Source organism: Blennius ocellaris (genome assembly GCF_963422515.1).
Source record: "Blennius ocellaris genome assembly, chromosome: 10".
Taxonomy (NCBI): Eukaryota; Metazoa; Chordata; class Actinopteri; order Blenniiformes; family Blenniidae; genus Blennius; species Blennius ocellaris.
In genome coordinates, this window is record NC_137659.1 from 11,938,226 (window position 1) to 11,959,193 (window position 20,968).

Sequence of the window (20,968 nt, forward strand, 5' to 3'; positions counted from 1 at the left end):
TCTTTGGATTTGTTATTCAGTCTGATTGATTTTCAGATATTAGTTAAAGACATGAATATTAATTTGATTTCATTTGAATCAGATCAAAATCAAGAAAAAACTCACTAAACTAAGTGTATTAGTGACTCAGATGTGAGGTGGAGTGAAATATGTGAACCTGCTCTCTGGTTTACTGTTTACTTCCTGTCACACACTTTATTTGACACCAGTTGGTTTTTGTTCAGGCTGCAGGGATCATTTCTCATTGTGGAAACCCACAGGAGCAGTAATAGGTGGCTGAATGAGCTGATTTAATTTTCTTAATCTTTAACTCACAGTTGTTTTGCTTCTTCACAGCTGAGAAATCGTCTTTCTGAGGATGATTGTACCCTGACTCTACTAAGCAATCTGTGGTTTTAATATCAAGAATTACTCTGAATGTTTCAGTGTCTTTCTTCTGGTACCAGAATACATAACTACACTGATTAGTTCCTCCACAGCTGAAGGAAACTGTTTCACCGACTCTCTTGGTCAATGTCAAATCGTCCTGAATCAGCTCTGCTGCCATGGCAACCATCGCTGTAGAGACACAGACAGACAGGTGCAGGTCAGTGTGACATCATTTATTCCAGGTAGAGTTTTCTGGCTCCTGATTGGCTGGAAACTCTCACCTGAACACAGACAGCAGAGAGCAGCAGCTGGGAGGAAAGGCATTGCGTGCAGTGATGTTTCCTCTGGAGAACCTGAGGAGAAGTGGAGCTCTGAAGCAGCCGAGGCCAAACGAGGACGAGCTGTTTCAGATGACGAGGTCATGTGGTTTCTAACAGGTCCTCAAACCTCCTATCAGCCCACAGATAAGCTGCTGATTGGCAGCTCAGCTGAGGCTGCTCTGTGGTTTCAGTGTGTCTGAATCCAACAAAAAGATTGAAAAGTAATCTTGGTACAAAAACACTGAGAACATTTATTTTTTCACACAGTTTAGTTTAATAAAACAGAATTTTTTGTTTTAGTTTAATTATGAAAACTATCTCTTTCTCTTTCATTTAAATTTTTACATTTGTTTATTAAGATGAACTGTTATACATAATTCCATTTCTCATCTCGAAAGATATCTGATATGTACTGTACATTAAATGTGAATATTAATGTAAAGCCTGATTTAACTTGGACTCTGACTCCTTTTTCTTTCTCTTTCATTCTGTCACATTTTTTGGTATTTTCTTTTGTCTTTTTGTTTGATTCTGAATGAGTTTTTCAGTTTCATCCCAAAAGAACCTAACAGTTTAACATTTATTGTAAAATGGCCCTTTTCATCAACAATAGACAGTTTGTGTAGAATTTCAAAAATACATTATAAATAGATTACTGGTATTGTTTCCCATGTGGAATTTAAATGGAGGTAATGACCTAATTTCTGCTACAAATATAATCAGCCGCTAATTTCTGGGCACATTTGAAGGCTATTTGTTGATTATTTGAAAAGATGAAAGAAAGAAAGAAAGAAAGAAAGAAAGAAAGAAAGAAAGAAAGAAAGAAAGAAAGAAAGAAAGAAAGAAAGCCAGTATTGTTTCTATCCAATAATGAACACGTGTGTTGCAGGCGAGTCAATTAATAAAACAAGGTTAAAACTGTTAAATAATTTTTTAATACGATGATTTACGTGTTAATATTTAGAACAAGGGGGAACATCGTAAAAAAAAAAATGAAAACTGCCACTAATAATAAAAGAATTGAGATGATGTGTTTGAACCAGCAGACAGCACAATACAGTTTTTAAATTTTATTTGTGCCAACTATAAAAGTTTTAACTTCCGTTTCACTCTTTTTATTGATTTTATTTAATTTGTTTCCTCCTATTAGGCTAGTAATTCAAGTATTCCTGTTGTTTCAACCTAAATTATTTAATTTAATTTTGTTACTTAAGATTCATTGTTTTATATATGTATGAAGTGAAAAATATAATTTATACGTGTAGATATGTTTGCATTTTTAAATTGTTTTGTCAACCATCTGTTAAAAACTTGAGTGGGAGCTTCTGCCCCCCAACAGCTCTTGAAAACAAAACTCTTCTCAACCACAACTGAAGAAGACTTCAGCCATCAGAACCAGGCTCCAGGTCAGAGGTCACCTGAGGAAGGTCAGAATGACCCAGTCCAGAATCATCTCATGTATCCCAACCGGACAGTCACCATTGACTTTTCTATGAGAAGAACTCTGTATACCATCAAATAAAATGTCTTCAGTTTCATCGACATAACATCATATTTACACCTCGTGGTTAAATCGTAGTAAAAACTGTAAGAATTGGAGTCAGACAATCATCTTCAGTCTGCAGGTGTTGTTTTTCCATTAACACCACTTGAAGATCAGCATTTTCTCCCACAGAAGAACCCTAACCGAATCTTTAACTCACAGTTGTTTTGCTTCTTCACAGCTGAGAAATCGTCTTTCTGAGGATGATTGTACCCTGAATCTACTGAGCCATCTTTCATATAAAAACGAAGAATTACTCTGAATGTTTCAGTGTCTTTCTTTTGGTACCAGAATACATTATTACTGCCACACTGATTAGTTCCTCCACAGCTGAAGGAAACTGTTTCACCGACTCTCCTGGTCAATGTCAAATCGTCCTGAATCAGCTCTGCTGCCATGGCAACCATCGCTGTAGAGACACAGACAGACAGGTGCAGGTCAGTGTGACATCATTTATTCCAGGTAGAGTTTTCTGGCTCCTGATTGGTTGAAAACTCTCACCTGAACACAGACAGCAGAGAGCAGCAGCTGGGAGGAAAGGCATTGCGTGCAGTGATGTTTCCTCTGGAGAACCTGAGGAGAAGTGGAGCTCTGATGCAGCCGAGGCCAAACGAGGACGAGCTGTTTCAGCTGACGAGGTCATGTGGTTTCTAACAGGTCCTCAAACCTCCTATCAGCCCACAGATAAGCTGTTGATTGGCAGCTCAGCCGAGGCTGCTCTGCTCTGCAAAAAGATAGAAACGTACGTAATCTGGATATATCTTGAAAAATGGGAGAAAAAAAAACAACTCCAATGACAATACAGAAGGCTTTATCTTCAAAAACATTACAAACAAGATTGTGTTTAAATCATTTATACCCGCTCAAATTTCTTCCAGGTTATTTATTTTGTATGTATGTAATTTTTACGAGAAATGAAACTAAACTGTTACACCTTTAAAAATATGATAGGTAATTTGATATTTAATTTGAGTGTAAAAAAATAACATACTTTAATAGAAATGTAACATATCGAAGAAGTTGGAATATGTAAATGTTGTACTTTCAACTTCTCTGTCTCAAGGCTGAAAGTCTTGAGGAGCTGGTACTGTGTCTTAAATTGACATTAAACAATATAAATAGTTAACCTTGTGGAATGGAGTCACTATACTAAAAATAAGTGTTAAACTGCTTATTTGATTTGATTATTTGATCAACAACAACATTTGTCCCTGATTGTACAGAAAGGATGCTGGAGTTGTGCTGTTTTTTGTTAGTGCTCTCATCTGCAATTAAAGGCCAATGCATCCTCATCCACCCCACTGAACTGAAACATTTATGTTCACCTTTCAATGAATGTCAGTGATTATTGTACAACTCTTTATAAACCTGACATCATCAAAGATGACTTTTAACTAGCCCGTGAGATGGATAAACAACAAGTGGAGGTGCAAATTTGGCCGCTGATCAGTAAGTGAACAACTCTTTTCAAAGAAACCCTGTTCCCGACTCAAGACTGGCCACCAGCCACAGCAGGATTTCCGAAAAACTCAGACTGATGAATGGAAAGCTGTTGTTTTGCTGCCTCCTAGTGGGCAACAGGTGGAGTGACAGTGAAAATAGTATGGAGGAACTGGTTTAAACGGTGAAGCGATTGTCTTGAGACATCTTAGTGTGAAACCTCAAAGCTTTTTAAAATAGGAAACACTTGACCATGGCTTCCTTTTAGTGACATTATGTGTAAAATAACTTTGCTAATAATAATAATAATAATAATAATAATAATAATAATAATTAATAATAATAATGATGATGATGATGATGATGATGATAATTATTATTATTACTAGTATTATTATTATTATTATTAGTGGTAGTAGTACCATTGTCAACATGTGTATTACTGGTAGTATTATTAGTATTAGGAACCACCTCTGGCCACCTCCTCTCTCTGCCATTGACCGCTTTCCCTTCATGTTTTCTTGTAGTCAGGGAAGCGAGACTGAAGACTGGTGCGACAGCAGGAGGTAACTGTTTGCATTATTATAACTACAATAAAGCTGACAGGAGTTTACTTTTATTCAAAAGAAATGTTAAACTCGTCAAGACAGTCATGTGTCTGACAAGAGATCCTTTTTGACTCGCATAGTTGTTAAACGGAGATAGTTTAACAAAGTGCTTTTGTTAAAACTTACAAGTAACAGTTTTATATGTATGTATATTTTGAGTTTTATGCCCAGTGAAGCATTTTATGGTATTTTAACTAACTTGTAAGTTCTTGAGAAGGGGAAGTACAAACGGTCATGAAATTATTCACTCTGTGTGTGTGTGTGTGTGTGTGTGTGTGTGTGTGTGTGTGTGTGTGTGTGTGTGTGTGTGTGTGTGTGTGTGTGTGTGTGTGTGTGTGTGTGTGTGTGTGTGTGTATGTGTGTGTGTGTGTGTGTGAGAAGACACCCAGTTGGGCAATGAAGCGGTTTCCAGTTAAATTTCTACTCTGGTCCAGTTTGCTTGTTTTGTGGGTCTTGCAAAGTGGTGAGTGACCTTTAAAATCACTTTTACTACACCCCCACTGTGCATGTTCCAGTGTCACTGCCAAACATACCCATATTTTTTTCCTCATGCATCACAGGGACAAATGGAAACAGTGCAGATATCTGTAAGGCGGACAGTGAAATTGAAGTGAGAAATGTTTATCTTCAAGAGCAAAATTCCTGAGTTAGTTTAATATTCAAGAGTGTTCATTCTCTACTTTTTCTGTGATACAGTTTCAGATCCACGTGCAGACTCCATCAGGAAATGATTTTGTGGAGAAGGAGGATCTGGAAGAAACATTTGTGTGCTTGCTTTACCCATCAAATGAACTCAACTGTTCCTGGTCCTTCCACACTATGGACAAAGACTCTCAGCTTTCTGTTCACATCAGGTATTCCCACACTCTCTCCTTTACAATCAAAACCAAGATACCCTCAAGATAGTTGGCATTCCTCTAGATTTCACGCCTTAAAAATACTTTTCTTTGCTTAATTTTATTTAATTGCGCCGTTTGTATCAGGCTGTTCTTTTAATATTTCATGTCTACATGACTGTATTCTGTTGGTTACTGGCTTCTAAATGTCCCAAAGGTCAGGAAAAAAGACAGAAGGTCAGCAGGTGTTCATATTTCCAGCACCAAATGCTTTGAAAGGTTTACCTGTAGATATCAGGTCGACCTGTTCTGTGGAGGTTCACGGTTTCATTTTATTTCATGTGATTGATTGATTGATTTTTTTTAAAACTTTAAACACGTGGAGCACTTTGAATGGAAGTATTATAGAAATAAAATTCTTCATAAAGGCCCTCGTCCTTTAAGTCAGTGCTCAGAGGTTAAACTTGGATGAGGTTTAAGGACTCTGAGCCGGAGCGTTCATGGCTGTTACAATGTTGTGATAAACCAGAATGCTACAACTTGTTATTCCAAGGAAGTGACTGACTGAAGTAGAAAGCTGCATTGTGCTATAAAATTGATTAAGAAAAAACAACAACAAACAAAAATAGCCATCACAGGAAAAAAGTGACCTACTCACGTGAAGTTATCACATATTGAATATCCATGACATTCAAGTCGTACAGTATTTGCCACATTAATATCTGTCTGAGTCTTGCTCTTAAAGGCTCTTGGGAGTCTTTCAAAGTAAAGTGGAAGATCTGTGATCCTGGCATGATATTTTAAAAGATCTCCATAGTGGTATGTAGTGCTAAACAGTTGATGATTCCTCCAGCTTGAGAGGAGGGTTAAAGAACTCCCCAGCGAGCCCAAAATTTTAACAACCCCATATTAAGGCAGTCCTCACCATGAATAATAATAATCAAAGCGCATGTTCCCATTCAGCTGGGCCTGAGAAATGAAATCACCATAACATGAAAAGTAAGCAGTCACCTTTATTTGAAATTAGAACATAAATACATATATTTTTTTGTCTCTTCTAGAGTTTGCAATCGTGACGTGGAAGTTCACTCCCTGAAAGAAGAGTCTGTGGAGAGAGATGCATCAGCCACTTTGGACATCACTGGGTTTGAGATGAGCTCCGTAGTGCTTCACTTCAACATGTCCCTGCATGACAATTGGACAGCTTACACCTTCATGTTTTACAAGAACACGATCGGTAAAAATCCAAGCCAAACACTTCTTTTATAGCTGTCACTGAGCTCTGAGTAGTTATAACCTCATAAAAGTGCAAATTAGGTATATAATATATCTGCTTAAATCAATGGGATAATACTTGTAATTGAAGTATTTCTAATCTTTATCTGACCTTTGATGGATTTGATTGGCCTTCTAGAAACAAAAGTGTTTCATTCAAAAAAGACGTTCAGACAATATGCATCCACAGGACTCTACACACAGTGATTTATGTCAGTGTATTGGGTGATCACAAGCTTGTATTTTTTGGTGCTGGCATATGCAAAACAACATGTTTGTGTGAAAGCATAATAGGTAAACATGTTTGCAAACTCACTGTCAAGTACAAGCAGGACAACAGAGCAGCTTTGTACACTAACCATGTACATTAACCATGTACATATACTATATAGTACTTTATCCTCTTTGTAGTAATAGATAGCAAGTTTTTTTTTAAATTTATAAGTAGATTTTGGTTTACACATGAAAGAAATGGTACAATGCAAAGTATCTGCATTTTTGTTTACCATCCTAATTTAAAAAAAAAAAAAGAAAAAAGTTGTGTGAAAGAACAATACAGAGAAATGGTCATCCTAATCCATCGGTACATGGATTAGGGATGTAAAATGACCAAAACAAGAGAGGTGGATGACTTGATCACAGAGAAAAGATGCACACAAAAGATGTTCCACCAATTTCAAGGAAAAGTTTCATGTTTTTGGTTCATGAAACATAAATGTCATTCAATGGTGTCTTGCTTGCAGTATTCTTCTTTGTCACCCCCTCCAACGCATTGTGTCATACAGAAACCAACAATGTGGAACTGTATGTAGCAATGCACTTCTTCTCTATAAATTCTGTGTCCTGTGGTTCCTCTTTGCTCATCAGGCTGCATTGCTTTGCAGCGCTTCACAGTTTGTAGTTGAGGGTTGCACCTCATTTAAATGATTGTATGATTAATATTTTAAAACAGAAATCCCTTTGCCATTAAGGTCTACAACATCTGAAATTCAATCTATCTTCAGAAGGATTTTCTAACCTGCCTCTAATCATGTGTGAAACAGATATTTTGTCTCCTCCTCCACGCATCAATGCATCAGTCAAGGATAAAGACCTGAGTGTGACCTGGGATAAACCCCTCAGCCGATACTTCTATAACGAAATGTGCTTTGAGTATCAGCTGGACATGGGCGACCAGGTAGTGTGTGAGTGTGTGGATTGCTCCATGTGTTGTCTATTGTCCAAAAACACTTGCTGTTTTAAGTTTGAAAATAATCAACATGGGATACGAGGCCGGATTTTGATGCCACTAACTTCTCAATGTTGTTGAACCTGCTCTATTTATTTACATGACAGAAAAAGCACAAAACCATTGAAAAAATGAGGTTGTATACAGAACAGAAGGTAGATCCGACCCGCACCTACAGGCTGAGAATGAGGGCAAGGATTATAGCGAACAATTGCGAAGGTTGTACTGAATGGAGCCACTGGAGTCATACTGTCGGTGAGTATTTCTCATTATGCAGATTAACTAGGAGGTGACTACACCATTTCTAGAAGGCTTTTAAGAACCAACCATAACCTCTCATACCTTCTCATATCTTGTTTTTTTTTTTTTTTTCCAAGTGGTGGAGCAGTCTGTCTTCACACTCAACCCTCTGGTGGTCATCTTGCTAACACTTGCGATACACCTGATCCTGGCTGTCCTGCTACTTCGATATCGTCGGAGGTACTGCTTGTCCCCGTGACGGACTTGTCCTTTGACTCACACACATTTACACATGCCCACAGTTCCCACTCCCTTACACACTGAACTTTATTCTCATCTTCTTTCTGGAGTTGTATTTTTTCTTCTTTTCTTTCTTCTTTTATATATATATATATATATATATATATATATATATATATATATATATATATATATATATATATATATATATATATATATATATGTGTGTGTGTGTGTGTGTGTGTGTGTGTGTGTGCGTGTGTGTGTGTGTGTGTATCTGATCCATGCCTTTGACATTTGAAACATTCGACTCTCAGAAGAAAAGGAGTCAAAGGCCATTTTGGCTGCTGCATTGAAGCTAAAACAAGACAACAGTTTTCAGAAAGAAGAAGTGAGAGGTTTTCTTTTTATCTGATAAGCCGCCTGCCACTCTCTCAAGCTGTGGCCAGAACCCTCATAGGTCTAAAATAGCTCTAGGGGAAATATGCAAAAGTCCTTTTTTTCTGCGTCCTTTGCTCATGTGTCTGTGAACAGCTTGCTCTAAAATGAAAAACAAAAAAAAACTAAAATTCAACCATCTTCTACTCGCTTGATCCAAGTCCATCAGGGGCCTCATGTCAATAATCTGAGCAACTGATTCATTCTCATTTTGTGTGTGTGTGTGTGTGTGTGTGTGTGTGTGTGTGTGTGTGTGTGTGTGTGTGTGTGTGTGTGTGTGTGTGTGTGTGTGTGTGTGTGTGTGTGTGTGTGTGTGTGTATTACAGGCTTATAGATGTACTGTTCCCTCCAATTCCTCATCCACCACCAAAGTACAAGTATTTCCTGGAAAAAAGTGATACCTTTAACGTAAGCACGACACCCTGAACCACACGTGTCCACTTAATAACGAAATTACAACCGTTCGCATTAAATTATACCAATATTTTGCTTCTTGTGTTGCCAGTTTTTCTACCCAGCCATGCCAGCAAAGCCAGAAGAAGAAATCACAGAGGTTGAAGATATAGAGAAAAGCCCCCAAAACACATCTTTGGAGAAACACCAGATGGATTTAAAAGACAAATGTGGACATGTATGGTGAATGCATGTGAAGCCTGTGCTATCAAATATAAAGTATTGTAATATACAGTAGTTTAGTGATATATGGAGCCAGTATCCAAACGGTGATTATTATTTTTATTATTTATTATTTTGAAGACATTTTCAGATTTTCATTGTCGGAACAACAGAACATTGAATTTTAGGACCAACAGAAACCCATGATGACAACACATGCTGAGTGTTACTCTATTGTTTTCTGTGGAATTGGTTTCAACATAGTGGATGTTACCATAGGTTTGTCAATTATTGCAGATAAAGGTTGCTTCTTTAAAAGACACAGAAGTTGGCTTACTACCAACTGCAAACAACATTTGTGCAGATCAGAGATGTTCAAAAACAGTTTCTGAAAAATAACAGACTGCAGTGTCATTCACTGGTAGTGGCTGAAACTGTTTTGGATTTACTTGCCATCTTGGTTTTTTTTGTTGGTTTTTTTAGTTCTATTTTTGGTCACAAGCAGCAACATTTTCCTGTAATTCGTTTTGTGTTATTATATTTTTAATAACTTGCTGCAGGTCAATTAAAAATCAGCCACAGTCCCCAAGTGGCCCTAAAACCGTAGTTTGGACACCTCTGGTCTACATATATGGGAAAATATTCCTTTAGTTGCTCTCGTCTCTGTGAGGTATTCCTCTCTCAATAGATGTGCACAAACTGTAGCTGTATCATTTCAATGCTGTTACAACACCTTAACTCAGCTCTGCCGGTATATCTATTTATGTCTATTTCAAGCCATCAGCCTTTGTTTACAGAACACTTTTAATGCAGTAAAATGCAGCCCAAAATGCTTCACGTGTTTCAAAAACCGAACATTTACCATTTAACGCATCAAGAGTATAAACTAATCTTATGAGTAGAAGTTATTTTGATTGACAGACGTCTTCCGTGTCGCCGTCATAAGAACTGAGTTCACTCTAGATTAATGAGGCGCTCCATCACAAGTGAACAGAGGTTTAGTGATATAGTAACAGCGATGCTCCTCTCCAGAGACAACAAGCAAATAATGTGTGACTGATTAAATGATTAAAAGTGGAGTAGCACTGGCCCCTACTGGTCATGTAACTTGAAGGGGTTCGTGCTTCTCTAAATCAAATGTGCCTTTCTATTTCAAATAAAGTGCCAAATAAAGCTCTGTGACGTGTTGTCTTCTGGTCTGAAAAAGTCCACTCACTGATCTGTCAGTGTCTTTGATGTTCATATTTTTGCAATATCAGAACTGCTACTTTTATACGTATCAATATTATAAAAAAGCAATAATATGTGGTAACAAAATTGTGATTTCAGCAAGATTTTTTGTCATCTTCTATTTGCTTTCTTAGGTCTATATGATTGAGATTACATTGACAAAAGTTTTTTGTTTTTTTTCATGAATTCTTTTGAAACCTCTGGAATTGTACATCACAGTTTCAAAACACAAGAGACTGAAGTTTAAGCATTAAATGTAACACCACTAGGAAGTGAAGCATGACTTGCAAAGTAAGATATATTTGTAACACAGCAACAACTTACTTCTTCTTTTTGAAGACGTGCTTTTATAGCTGTGGAAAATGTGGCAACAATATGTGTAAAAGGTAGAAATGAGCTGATGTTGATAGAGATTGGTTAATCAAAGATACTTGAGATAGAAACATAGAAAGTTACAGTGGTGAAATGTACGTCTCGACATGCACGTCGAAATCTGCTTCATCCAAAGTGTTCTGTGTCACTGCAGTCATTGTGCGTGACAGCTTCAGACTAGAAAACAGACCCAGATAAACCACATAAATGAAATAGGTCAAAAGTATAACTGTGACTTCTTGAAGTCAATATATATATAACATTCACGGTGAAGTACACACACATGATGTTTGCATGCATTGTATTGATGTGCATTTAGTCTCATTTTGAACAAACGAGAACTTTAGTTCAAGAAATTGTTGATTATTTTGACTAAAAAGTATTGACATCCCTCATGAGGACTTTACATTGAGTCAGTGATCAACCAGCCTGATGTTTGGTGTTATCACTCTGCGGTCATTAATTGTGTTCATTTCCTGTAAACTACTTACAGTAACCCCAACCACGGATACTCCTTGCCTAATATCCTAAACCCCCATCTTACCTAACATTCATCTTAGTCTGATCTCAAAACACATTCCCATTATGTGAAGGTTCAAAGATGATCTCCAAAGAGAAAGCACACACATACGCACAGAAAACAAGGACAAATCAACCCTTTTTTTTTATGTTAATCAATATCAGTTTACAAACACACCATGTCCCACGTACAAAGTAGCTCAGATGTTTTTTCTCCACATAATTTGCAGCATAGATTTGCAGACACAGCATCACTGAGTAGAGGTGCTGCTGTTTAGCTCCATGTAGAAGAAATCTGTGGTGGAAACGATTGGTGTTAAAGTTGACATGTCAGAGATAAAGAGTAATTCCGTGTTGTACCACAAACATAAACTTCATGTGCCGTCGCAAGGCAAGATTTTGTGTGTGTGTGTGTGTGTGTCTTTTGTACCTTGTCCCATGCTGTTTGGTAGTTGTGTTTTGTCCAGTGGGTCAGTGAGACTTGGCATCGCAGCAACCTGAGCCCTTCTGTAGTTCTCAATCAGAGCCTCCACAGTTCTAAATCTCTGCGATGTGACTCCTGAACCCTGTAAACCATGAGAACACACACCATGACAAACCTCCATTGTGCATGCCTGTGTGCGTGTGTGTGTGTGTGTGTGTGTGTGTGTGTGTGTGTGTGTGTGTGTGTGTGTGTGTGTGTGTGTGTGTGTGTGTGTGTGTGTGTGTGTGTGTGTGTGTGTGTGTGTGTGTGTGTGTGTGTGTGTGCAAAAAAGCTCGCCCACCTGTATATACCAGTGTCCATCAGAGTGCACTAACCTGTAGGTGTGAACATACGGCGCTTTCCTATGAAAGAAAATGTGTAAAATATAAATAATTCAGATTCACACACACACACACACACACACACACACACACACACACACACACACACACACACACACACACACACACAAGAAAGAAAGAAAGAAACCTCCAAATATTAGAAAACATCACAAATACAAAAGTTCTTGTAAAATTCAAATAACTTCTATGATTTCTGGTGAATATTAAATATCTCCTTGTAAAGTCACATTTCTTTGGGTATTTTTTGCTTGTATATATATTTGTAGGTTATACGTTCTATATGAAAGAGGTGGCTGTAAGTAAAGGTTTATCTAACATTCATTTCAGTTCCTGATTGTCTATGTAAATTGTTGTAAACTGTACAAAAGTTTAGTAAATGTTTAATAATTGGAACATGTTTGGCTTTTATCAACACGTTATGGTTTTCAGCTCATGGTCTATATCTTGAACTGAACCGAGTTTATGCGAACTTGCCAACAATGATACAAATGAACGATACAAATGCACCTCTGCACGGTCAACTAACCTCACACACAGACAGTAGGCCCCTCGCACTGTCTCGCTGTCTCTCAGCAGAAAGCTGCCGTCATGTCCAAACCTCTCCAGCAGCCTTTCTGTGGCCTCACTTCCAATCCTGCCGTAGTAAATCGACCTGATCGGCATCCCTTCTTGCTCCATGTTGCCTTAAAGTCTGACTGCCACAGCCGTTTGTTGTTTGCGAGGTTACAGCAGTCTTCAAAAGCAGATGAGTGTGTGAAAGGCTGTGAAGCAGGAAAAGCTGCTTTGGTTTTCACACTTTTTCTGCCATGCACCTGCATCTCACTGATCTTGCACTTTTTTCTTTTTTTTTTTTCTTTTTTAACCTATATAACAGCTTTTATCTGCTGAAAATGAAGGTACAATTTTAACTTTGCTGCTTAAGTTGTGGCGCCGTGTTCTGCAACTCAAAAGTGAAAACAATCTAGAATTTAAATATGTATCTGTACCCTTTTTAGTAATAATCAATATATTTTTTATGAAATCACTTTTGAATTTCTTTAAATGGAACTCATTTATTCAATCGACATGCTATGAGCATAAATCTCACAAAAATACATGTGCACATTTGGCTTTGTTTGCACTAGACTCACAAAAATGAAACACAGTGGTTTTAAACAGACAAATGCATGTTGATACACATAAACCACTAGCCGAACCACATGAGCACATGATTTAACTGTGGTTTGACTGGATGTTGTTTTAGGAGTGTTTATGTTCAAAACACCGACTCTCAGAATACACACGCATTTTTTTTTTTTTTTTGTGGGGGGGGGGGTTTCAGAGGAAACAAAAGACTGAAAAACACTGCAACATAATCTATTTTTATAACTTTACTTTATGTTATGTCTAACCAGTCAAAAGTTGAAGGAGATGTGTTGGAGGGACAAAGTGTGATGTTGGGGGTTTGTTGGGGGTTAGATATTCAAGATATTCAAGACTTATTTATGTGAGGGATTCTGTCACTGTCGCACTCATACTAAAGACACTGCAGCTTGCAGTGAATGGAACAATGCAACCACAGATCAGTCAGATCACATATCCTTTCTGAAAGGTCTGCATCAACATTAAGCAATGGTAGAAGGTAATTTCCATGCATTTCTGTCTTATCTGGTCAAAGTATGTTGGATCGCTTCAAGAGGCAAGCAAGACCAAAGGTATTGACACAGCACCATTCGGACACAAGGTAAATCACAATATTTTACATAGAGATACAGGAAATACGTTGAAACAAGGTGATTAAAAAATGCATAACAAGGAGGGGAAAAAATTTAAACTTTGTAAAGGTAATCAAATAAGTATAAACTATTGTTTAATGAAAAGCCTGAGCAAATAACAGCTTGCGGGCTTGATTTAAAGAAGAAGTGAGTGTCAGCAGTCCTCCGGTGTTCAAGAAGTTTGTTCCACATGTGAGGAGCATAGAAACTAAAAGCTGCTTCACCTTACTTGCTTCTGACTCTGAGAAAACCTCAGGACCTCAAGAGTCTGGATGTTTCATATTGTGCAAGTAAATCTCAGATGTATTTAGGCCGGAGACCATTCAAAGCTTTACAGACAACGAAGATGTTGTCAGTCACCCTTTGTGATAATGCAGGACTGACAAATGACCACTAGATGGCGATGCAGTCGGAGCTCACTCGAAGTTTGTCGTGCTTGTGCCGGAAGTGGCGGGTTTGGATTTGTAAACAGCGGCACAAGCGAGCACCGCGGTGGCTTCGCATGTCTGCATAAAAAAAAAGAAGAAAAAAAAAGACTTTAACGCTGCGGATCTGGACAGCGGGTAAACCTGCAGTGATGGACGCTGCGGCTGTTGCGGACCACAACTATTACCGCCAAGGCCCGACTCCAGCACCGCGGCCCCGGGGACGCTGGACGGAACCGAGGCGGTCTGTGTTCCAGCGGTTCAGCCAGTCGCCAGAGGACGTCCAGTTTTACACCGGGTGAGCAGCAACGGATCTTAAACAGCAAGCTTGTAGAATAGAATAGAAAAGAAATGTTATTTATTCCAGAGGAAATTATTTGACAGGGAGGAATAGAAAACAAAAGTCCAATATCAAATAAGTCTGGATAAAAACTCAATAGGTACTATTAAATATTGATATGTAAAGGACTTTCAGTGACCAATATAAACACAGAAAGCATGGCATTAACAGAAAACGCACCAAACACTGTTTGCAAATATGAGTTATATAATCTTATGGCCACAGGAAGTATTTCACAGTAGTTCTCTGGTTATTTGATTAAAATCACATCACACTGTTTTATTTTAGAATAGATTTTTCAACAACTTGTCTGCTACACTTACTGTACATTACCACTTCAGTTGGTCCGTTCTTCACAAGCAGTTATACTCTCGATTCTGACATAAATATACTCATGTGAACTTCACTTTAAAGTTTCTCCTCCATCGAGCATTTGATGGCCTTTTGGAGGCTTATTGAACGAGCAACTGCCAGTGTCGGTTGGCGTGATAGAACAAACTCCTGCGACACTGCTGGGAACCAAGAGGATCCGGGCAATGCAACAGTGAGTACCTGGCTGTCACTACAAATGTTACTACGGCAGGAAAATAACAAAAACCATTAAGCGTGTGTTTCTTGCCTCATCAGGACATGGCTCTGTTAGATGAGTTTTTGCTGTTCGTGAGCTTCCTGTCGACCGGCTGGACCATGAGGGAGCTTGAGCAGCATTTGAACATCCACACCACCACCTTCACGAGGATCATCATAACTTGGGCCAACTTCCTCTACGGCCTGCTGGGCTCCGTGCGCACGTGGATGACGCCGGAGGAGGTGAAGGCTCATCTTCCGCGGGAGTTTGTCGACCACATTGACACTCATGTGGTCGTAGATTGGATTGAGCTGCACTGCCAGACAACTTCGCCCCCGCCGCCTCAGCAGGGTCTCTGCTCCTTACACGCGTCTTGCTGCATCTTAAAGGGGATTGTGGGCGTGGCTCCGCACGGGGCGGTGACGTTTGTGTCGGCGCTCTGCGGACCTTCAGCGAGTGCGAGGGAGGCCTTCAGGCAGTCGGGCATCATACCTCTCCTCTCCTCTGACATGGCAGTCATGCTTAATAGGAGTTTCCGGATAGACGACCTTGTTCCCGGCCGAGTTCACCGGCCTGTGGAGGCATCCGAGGATTCTAAGGACCAGGTTGCTCTTAAAATCCATCTGGAGGCGATATTTTTGACAATCAGAGACAACAAAATGTTCAACATTAGCATTCCCCCACCTCTGTCAGGGAGCATCAATCAGCTGTTCACCGTCGCTTGTCTCCTCTGCAACTATCAGCATGGACCTCTGGGAACTCCCTTCAAACAAGAAGACTGAAGATGTTTGCTCCTGGGCTTATCTGCGGGCCCACCACTTGGTTTTAGATATCACACTCAGCCTTGGCCTTACATCCGTGCAAAAGTCATGATTTGCGTGAGTGGAAAATGGGGAACCGCAACAAGTTAATCAAGTATTTGACTGAATGCATTTACTGACATTATCTTGAGATCCAAAGTCAAATACCGCTGTGACCTCCTTCTTGTTCTGTAGAGAAAAAAGTAGCCTTTTAAGCAATAAGATTTGCCGAAAGAGCTTTAATTTTTTTTTCCAGAGAAACTTTGTAATATGATCCAAATGTTGTATTAAAACACTTTTTTTTGCTGCTAAACATTGTCGTCATTTTTGTCACCTTGTTTTTATTATTTCGCAATTGTGCAATAAATCTAAAAGGACGTTTTAGAATTCATGTGATGAAATAAACTTTCCGTTTCCATTCTCTTTAGATTCTTCAGCTGTGCATCAACAACACTGACTTCTGATCACATCATGAAGTTTGGCACGTATTGAGCCAATGATGAGCACATTACACACAGTGATTGATAATGCTGAGGAATATATATATATATATAACGAAAAAAATAGTCCAAAAATTGTATTTGCACTTTTATATTTACAAATCACATGATCTGATTTAATAGCAAGCTTTTATCCGACCACCTGGAATTGCACTGCACCCAGCTGAGGGTGGGGAGGGACGGTGACGGGAGTCCGTTCCAGCTGACTCGGTAGTGAGGTCGAGAGTTCAGGCTGGACAGGTCGTCCCACACGGGACAAACGGGGAGCGACCGACAGTCACACACACACTTACTATTCAGATTACTCTGCATGTTGAAATGACTGTGAGAGTAAACTGATCCAGGCTTGGACCCGACGATGTCCTCCCACTGGGACGAGAACCCCCAACTACCCTACACACACACACTTGCTCCGCTTTCTCCTTCATCTTTCAATTCTTTGGCCTTTAGTGAGTTTATGACTCGGAGCTCTGCAGAAAACCGCTCGCTCAGATCTTTGTTGGCCTCCAAGAAACCAGCGAGTTTTCTTAAGTGCTCAGTGTCCTGATGAAGAGACAGAATATTAGAAGTCAATACATGTTCATTTTAGTGTAGAAGTGTGTGGGTGTTTATGGATTTTCTTCTCACTGGTGCGTCGGCGTCTTCGTCCTCAGCAGGAGTGTTTAAAAACTCCTGCAACATCTCCTGCAGTAGCTCAGCTTCCCATTGGCCAACTAAGTCGGAGCTGGCGTTGGATTGGCTGATTGCATCAGCCTCTAATCCGTCCATGAAGTCGATAGAAATCGACAGATCAAGTTTTAGCATCTGGGAGACAAAAATGCACATGAGCACAGACTGCGACCAAATGAAGCCTCACGCAGCAGCGCTCGGCGTCACGGGAAAGGATTTCGGCAAAACTCACCTCGTCGACCTGTTGAACAACTTTTTCCATCTGTGAATTTTGGCCGATCTGATGCACAAAGAGTTTCAGACTGGTCTGGAAGTGCTTCATCCATTCGTCCCCCATATGACACTCAGATGAATGCATCAGCTCGTTCCTGGATCGAATCACCTGAAGGCACACGCAAACTCCAACATGACGCAAATCCCGATTTGCTTTGGAGATGAGATTTAGTTTTTTCTGTGTGTAGCAAATGAGAAACTATATTTTCCCTTTTATCAAAATTCCTGAGTAAATCAGCCTCAAACTGTAAAATAATCAATTGCTCACAATTTCTGTGTTTTGAAAAAAACTAAATGAAATTATCTGAATTACAGGACAATGCAATGAGATCTGGGGTGTTTTTGTTTGGGGTTTTTTAACACTGGATCATCTCTCTCAACAAAATCATCAATTTTTTTTTAAAACACACTTCACATCCTAGTTATTCTTTATACAGCCAATCAGAACTAAGATGGCCGTACTTACATTAAGGGGAGATTTATTTTTAAAAGGATGCCTGATTTAGGGTTAACACCCCCATAAAAGTTTGTCAAATCAAATGTGTAGAGGAATTGAAAAGAAGTAGGAATACAGTACCTGAATACAACCTACACAAGCACAGGAAGTTTGTGCAAACCACACGGCGATGTCGACAGCTGAGTGCATATGTGGTGTGGTCATGTCATTGTGATTTTTACGATTAAAAGTGAAATAAAACAATGACTTGAGACACGTCAATCACAGGCCGAGAGCCACTGTCAGCTCTTGAGGATATATAGACTTCTAAACTTTGATATCAGATATCAGCTTTCCTCTGGCTTCTTGTTTGTAAGAATGACATCTTGACTAAACCTGATACAAAGCAGAGCGGAGGCCTCCCTTTCAAAGTGTTTACCTCTCTCACCACTTTGGGATCCACAAAGTTGAAGCAGTTGCAGTGGTTGATGAGGTTGAGCAGGGCGGCGGCGTCACACTGATCGGTACCCTCTGCTTGGAGGCCTGACCTCGCGGCATGTAGGCCTGCAGAGAGACAGTGAGGGACTCGATCTTACCGACATAATCGTGTGAATTTTACACATCTCTCTCATTGCGAAGTACCAAAAGTAACAAGGAACATATTTATATTTATGACATTATTTCCTTGTATGTGGATTCCCATCCCATCTCTCTGTACCAGAGTAATATAAGATATTATACACTGGGAATTTAATAAAGACATTACAGTTCTGAAATATCAACGCTATAGATTGATAGTGTGGATGCTGCTTTGAGTGACTACTTGATACCCAGACTTAAATATCTCATCTTTTGTGGATATGACATATCTTGATCAAATAAGCTAATATGCAACATTACTATAACAATAATATAAGTATGGTTTTATATACATTCTGCAATGGAGACACCTAATATGAATAAGTATTGTGAGTATAATTACCTGTGCGAATAGTGCATGCCTGAAACACACTGCTTTTATTCTTGCCAACACCTTTCCTTTGTTATCATTTCACCTGGTGTATACAGTGAGGTGTGTGTGTGTGTGTGTGTGTGTGTGTGTGGGGGGGGGGGGGGGGGGGGGGGGGGTACCTTGGCCAGTTCCCAGTGGTCCGTCCTCCAATAAGCAGGGCTGCAGTTGTCCCAGTTGATGGCGGTGTGAGGCTGTCTGTGCTGTTTGAGGATCTCTCTCTTCCACTGTGAACAGCCACTGCAAAGCTACACACACACACACACACACACACACACACACACACACACACACACACACACACACACACACACACACACACACACACACACACACACACTGATGCAAATTTCTGTGACCCCACACAACTGACTGTGAGAATGAACGTAAGGGACGTAGACTAGTTCAGGTGCTTTAAGCCCGACAAAAAAAAAAGAAGTGAATGAGAGTAAATGTGTAACTGAATTGAAGCGTTGCGTCATGAAGGGTACCTTATTTGTTCTGAGTTGGCATGAAGCTCTGCATGTGTTTCTGAGCTGAGGGTTGTGATCGAGCAGGTATCCGTGGAAATCTCTCATATGCCGGTCGGTGAATGGATAAAGGCCCTCTTTTAAAATAACGAGACACCGTCCCGCTTTGAGCCAGTTTTTATAACCTCCGTCGTTCAGACGGGCCACAAGCTCCTCAAAAGCCATGTCGGACTTATTTCCTGACGCAAGACAACAACAAAGAGGGGCAAGTTCACTCCTGGCGCGTGGCTCCTCCCCGGTGGGTGTCGAACAGTGGCCACCAGGTGACGCTGTTTACTTTGACATGCAGGCCACGAAGGCTGAGTTGCTGAGTGGTGAGGAGAAAGCTTTCAATAAATCAGTGTTCTCCAGCCCTGGCCCTGGGGACCCGCTGCCCTGCATGTCTCCCTGCTCCCACACTCCTCATTCAAATGAATGAGTCGTCATCATCCTCTGGCAGAGGCCTGATAAGGACCCATTCATTTGGATGAGGTGTCTGCGAGGAGGTGGCTCTCCTCGCTCAACAAACCCCCCCCTGCCGCAAGGGATCCACGGGGGAGCTCTCGGGGCACCACAACATCTTTGGGCGTAGGCAGATTGCTGACCGACACCTGCTTGTCTTGAAACCACAGCTGCAGTGAGACCAGCGTGTTTAGACAGACGCTCTGTGTCCGGGGAAGACACAACAACTGATTCATACACTTCTTTTTTCTCTCAGCCTGATGAAGGAAACAAACACGAGTCCCCCAGATCACAATTTCCAACCTTGTTTTTCTCTTCTTCTTTTCAATTACCTCTCCATTATTAGGCTCGTACTGATACGCAGTGAGAGATGCAGCTCATGCCTCTTGACAGAATCAAGATGAATACTGATAGCTCATAAAGATGTTAACGGCAGCGGCTCTGCACACAGCGCCATTACAGGCCGCTGATACGTGTTTTATGGTACATTTGCAAAGAAAATGATGTCGCTGATGTGAATGCAGACTGATAATTTGATCAAATGATGCAGAGAAAGAACAATTATTGGATATATTTCAAACTGCGAAATTATGTTCAACCTAAATGCTCGTATATCTTCATCGCAAATTTAATACACGATGCTTACCAGACGTGTTATTTTCTGTAATTGCTGTGGCAAACATGTACAGTGTGACATGTTTACAAATACCAGTCCAGGTATTATTGTCAGAGGGCCATAAAAATGTGCTTTTACAAAGGTAATAAATGTTATGTTGCGTTTGAAATGGCCAGAGAGTTTTTAATATAACTGCATGTTTGTTTTTGAGTATACAGTTTGCAGTGCTGTTGAGCTGGACAGCATTATATTGAGTGCAGTTTTTAATACACTGCCCCTCCCATGTAGGTCACTGGAATGGCCCAAATATTAACTTCCACGGAGTTGCAGCTTGCACGTTGCTCCACACTCTTCAGGTTAGATGCTGAGTTGCATTTCATTGTCTTAGTTCTAATACTCTGAACACTAACAGAAAAGTCAATGATAAATGCATCAAAGCAAATTTTCACCAGGTTTTAAAATGATCACAATGTGATTTGGAGCCTCCGCTTTCACCAGGGAAGTGGTGA

General features: G+C 39.9%; 4 protein-coding genes across 4 annotated transcripts; 2 read left to right on the plus strand and 2 right to left on the minus strand.

Annotated features, from left to right (window-relative positions):
• Positions 1-4,198: 4,198 nt before the first annotated feature.
• LOC308135510 (interleukin-5 receptor subunit alpha-like) lies at positions 4,199-10,329 on the plus strand. The gene is made up of 10 exons (XM_080503538.1): positions 4,199-4,238; positions 4,662-4,743; positions 4,841-4,890; positions 4,977-5,134; positions 6,178-6,353; positions 7,435-7,568; positions 7,727-7,874; positions 7,997-8,099; positions 8,864-8,945; positions 9,043-10,329. Exons 2-10 carry the CDS (start codon positions 4,677-4,679, stop codon positions 9,175-9,177), a joined length of 1,053 nt encoding a protein of 350 aa, XP_080359664.1. The 5' UTR covers positions 4,199-4,238; positions 4,662-4,676; the 3' UTR covers positions 9,178-10,329.
• A 1,127-nt stretch (positions 10,330-11,456) lies between these two features.
• Positions 11,457-12,776, minus strand: LOC308134980 (SH2 domain-containing protein 1A-like; the record flags this gene model as incomplete). Its single annotated transcript, XM_080502843.1, has 4 exons — positions 11,457-11,568; positions 11,704-11,839; positions 12,038-12,098; positions 12,625-12,776. 4 exons carry the CDS (start codon positions 12,774-12,776, stop codon positions 11,525-11,527), a joined length of 393 nt encoding a protein of 130 aa, XP_080358969.1. The 3' UTR covers positions 11,457-11,524.
• Positions 12,777-14,335: 1,559 nt separating this feature from the next.
• LOC308135157 (uncharacterized protein) lies at positions 14,336-15,967 on the plus strand (the record flags this gene model as incomplete). Its single annotated transcript, XM_080503032.1, has 3 exons — positions 14,336-14,575; positions 15,032-15,161; positions 15,245-15,967. Exons 1-3 carry the CDS (start codon positions 14,430-14,432, stop codon positions 15,965-15,967), a joined length of 999 nt encoding a protein of 332 aa, XP_080359158.1. The 5' UTR covers positions 14,336-14,429.
• A 607-nt stretch (positions 15,968-16,574) lies between these two features.
• On the minus strand, positions 16,575-19,567 carry LOC308135238 (uncharacterized protein CXorf38 homolog; the record flags this gene model as incomplete). Its single annotated transcript, XM_080503127.1, is given in 7 exon segments — positions 16,575-17,028; positions 17,113-17,289; positions 17,387-17,536; positions 18,303-18,401; positions 18,404-18,427; positions 18,995-19,120; positions 19,364-19,567. Coding segments are annotated over 7 exon segments (930 nt in total). The 3' UTR covers positions 16,575-16,878.
• Positions 19,568-20,968: the final 1,401 nt, after the last annotated feature.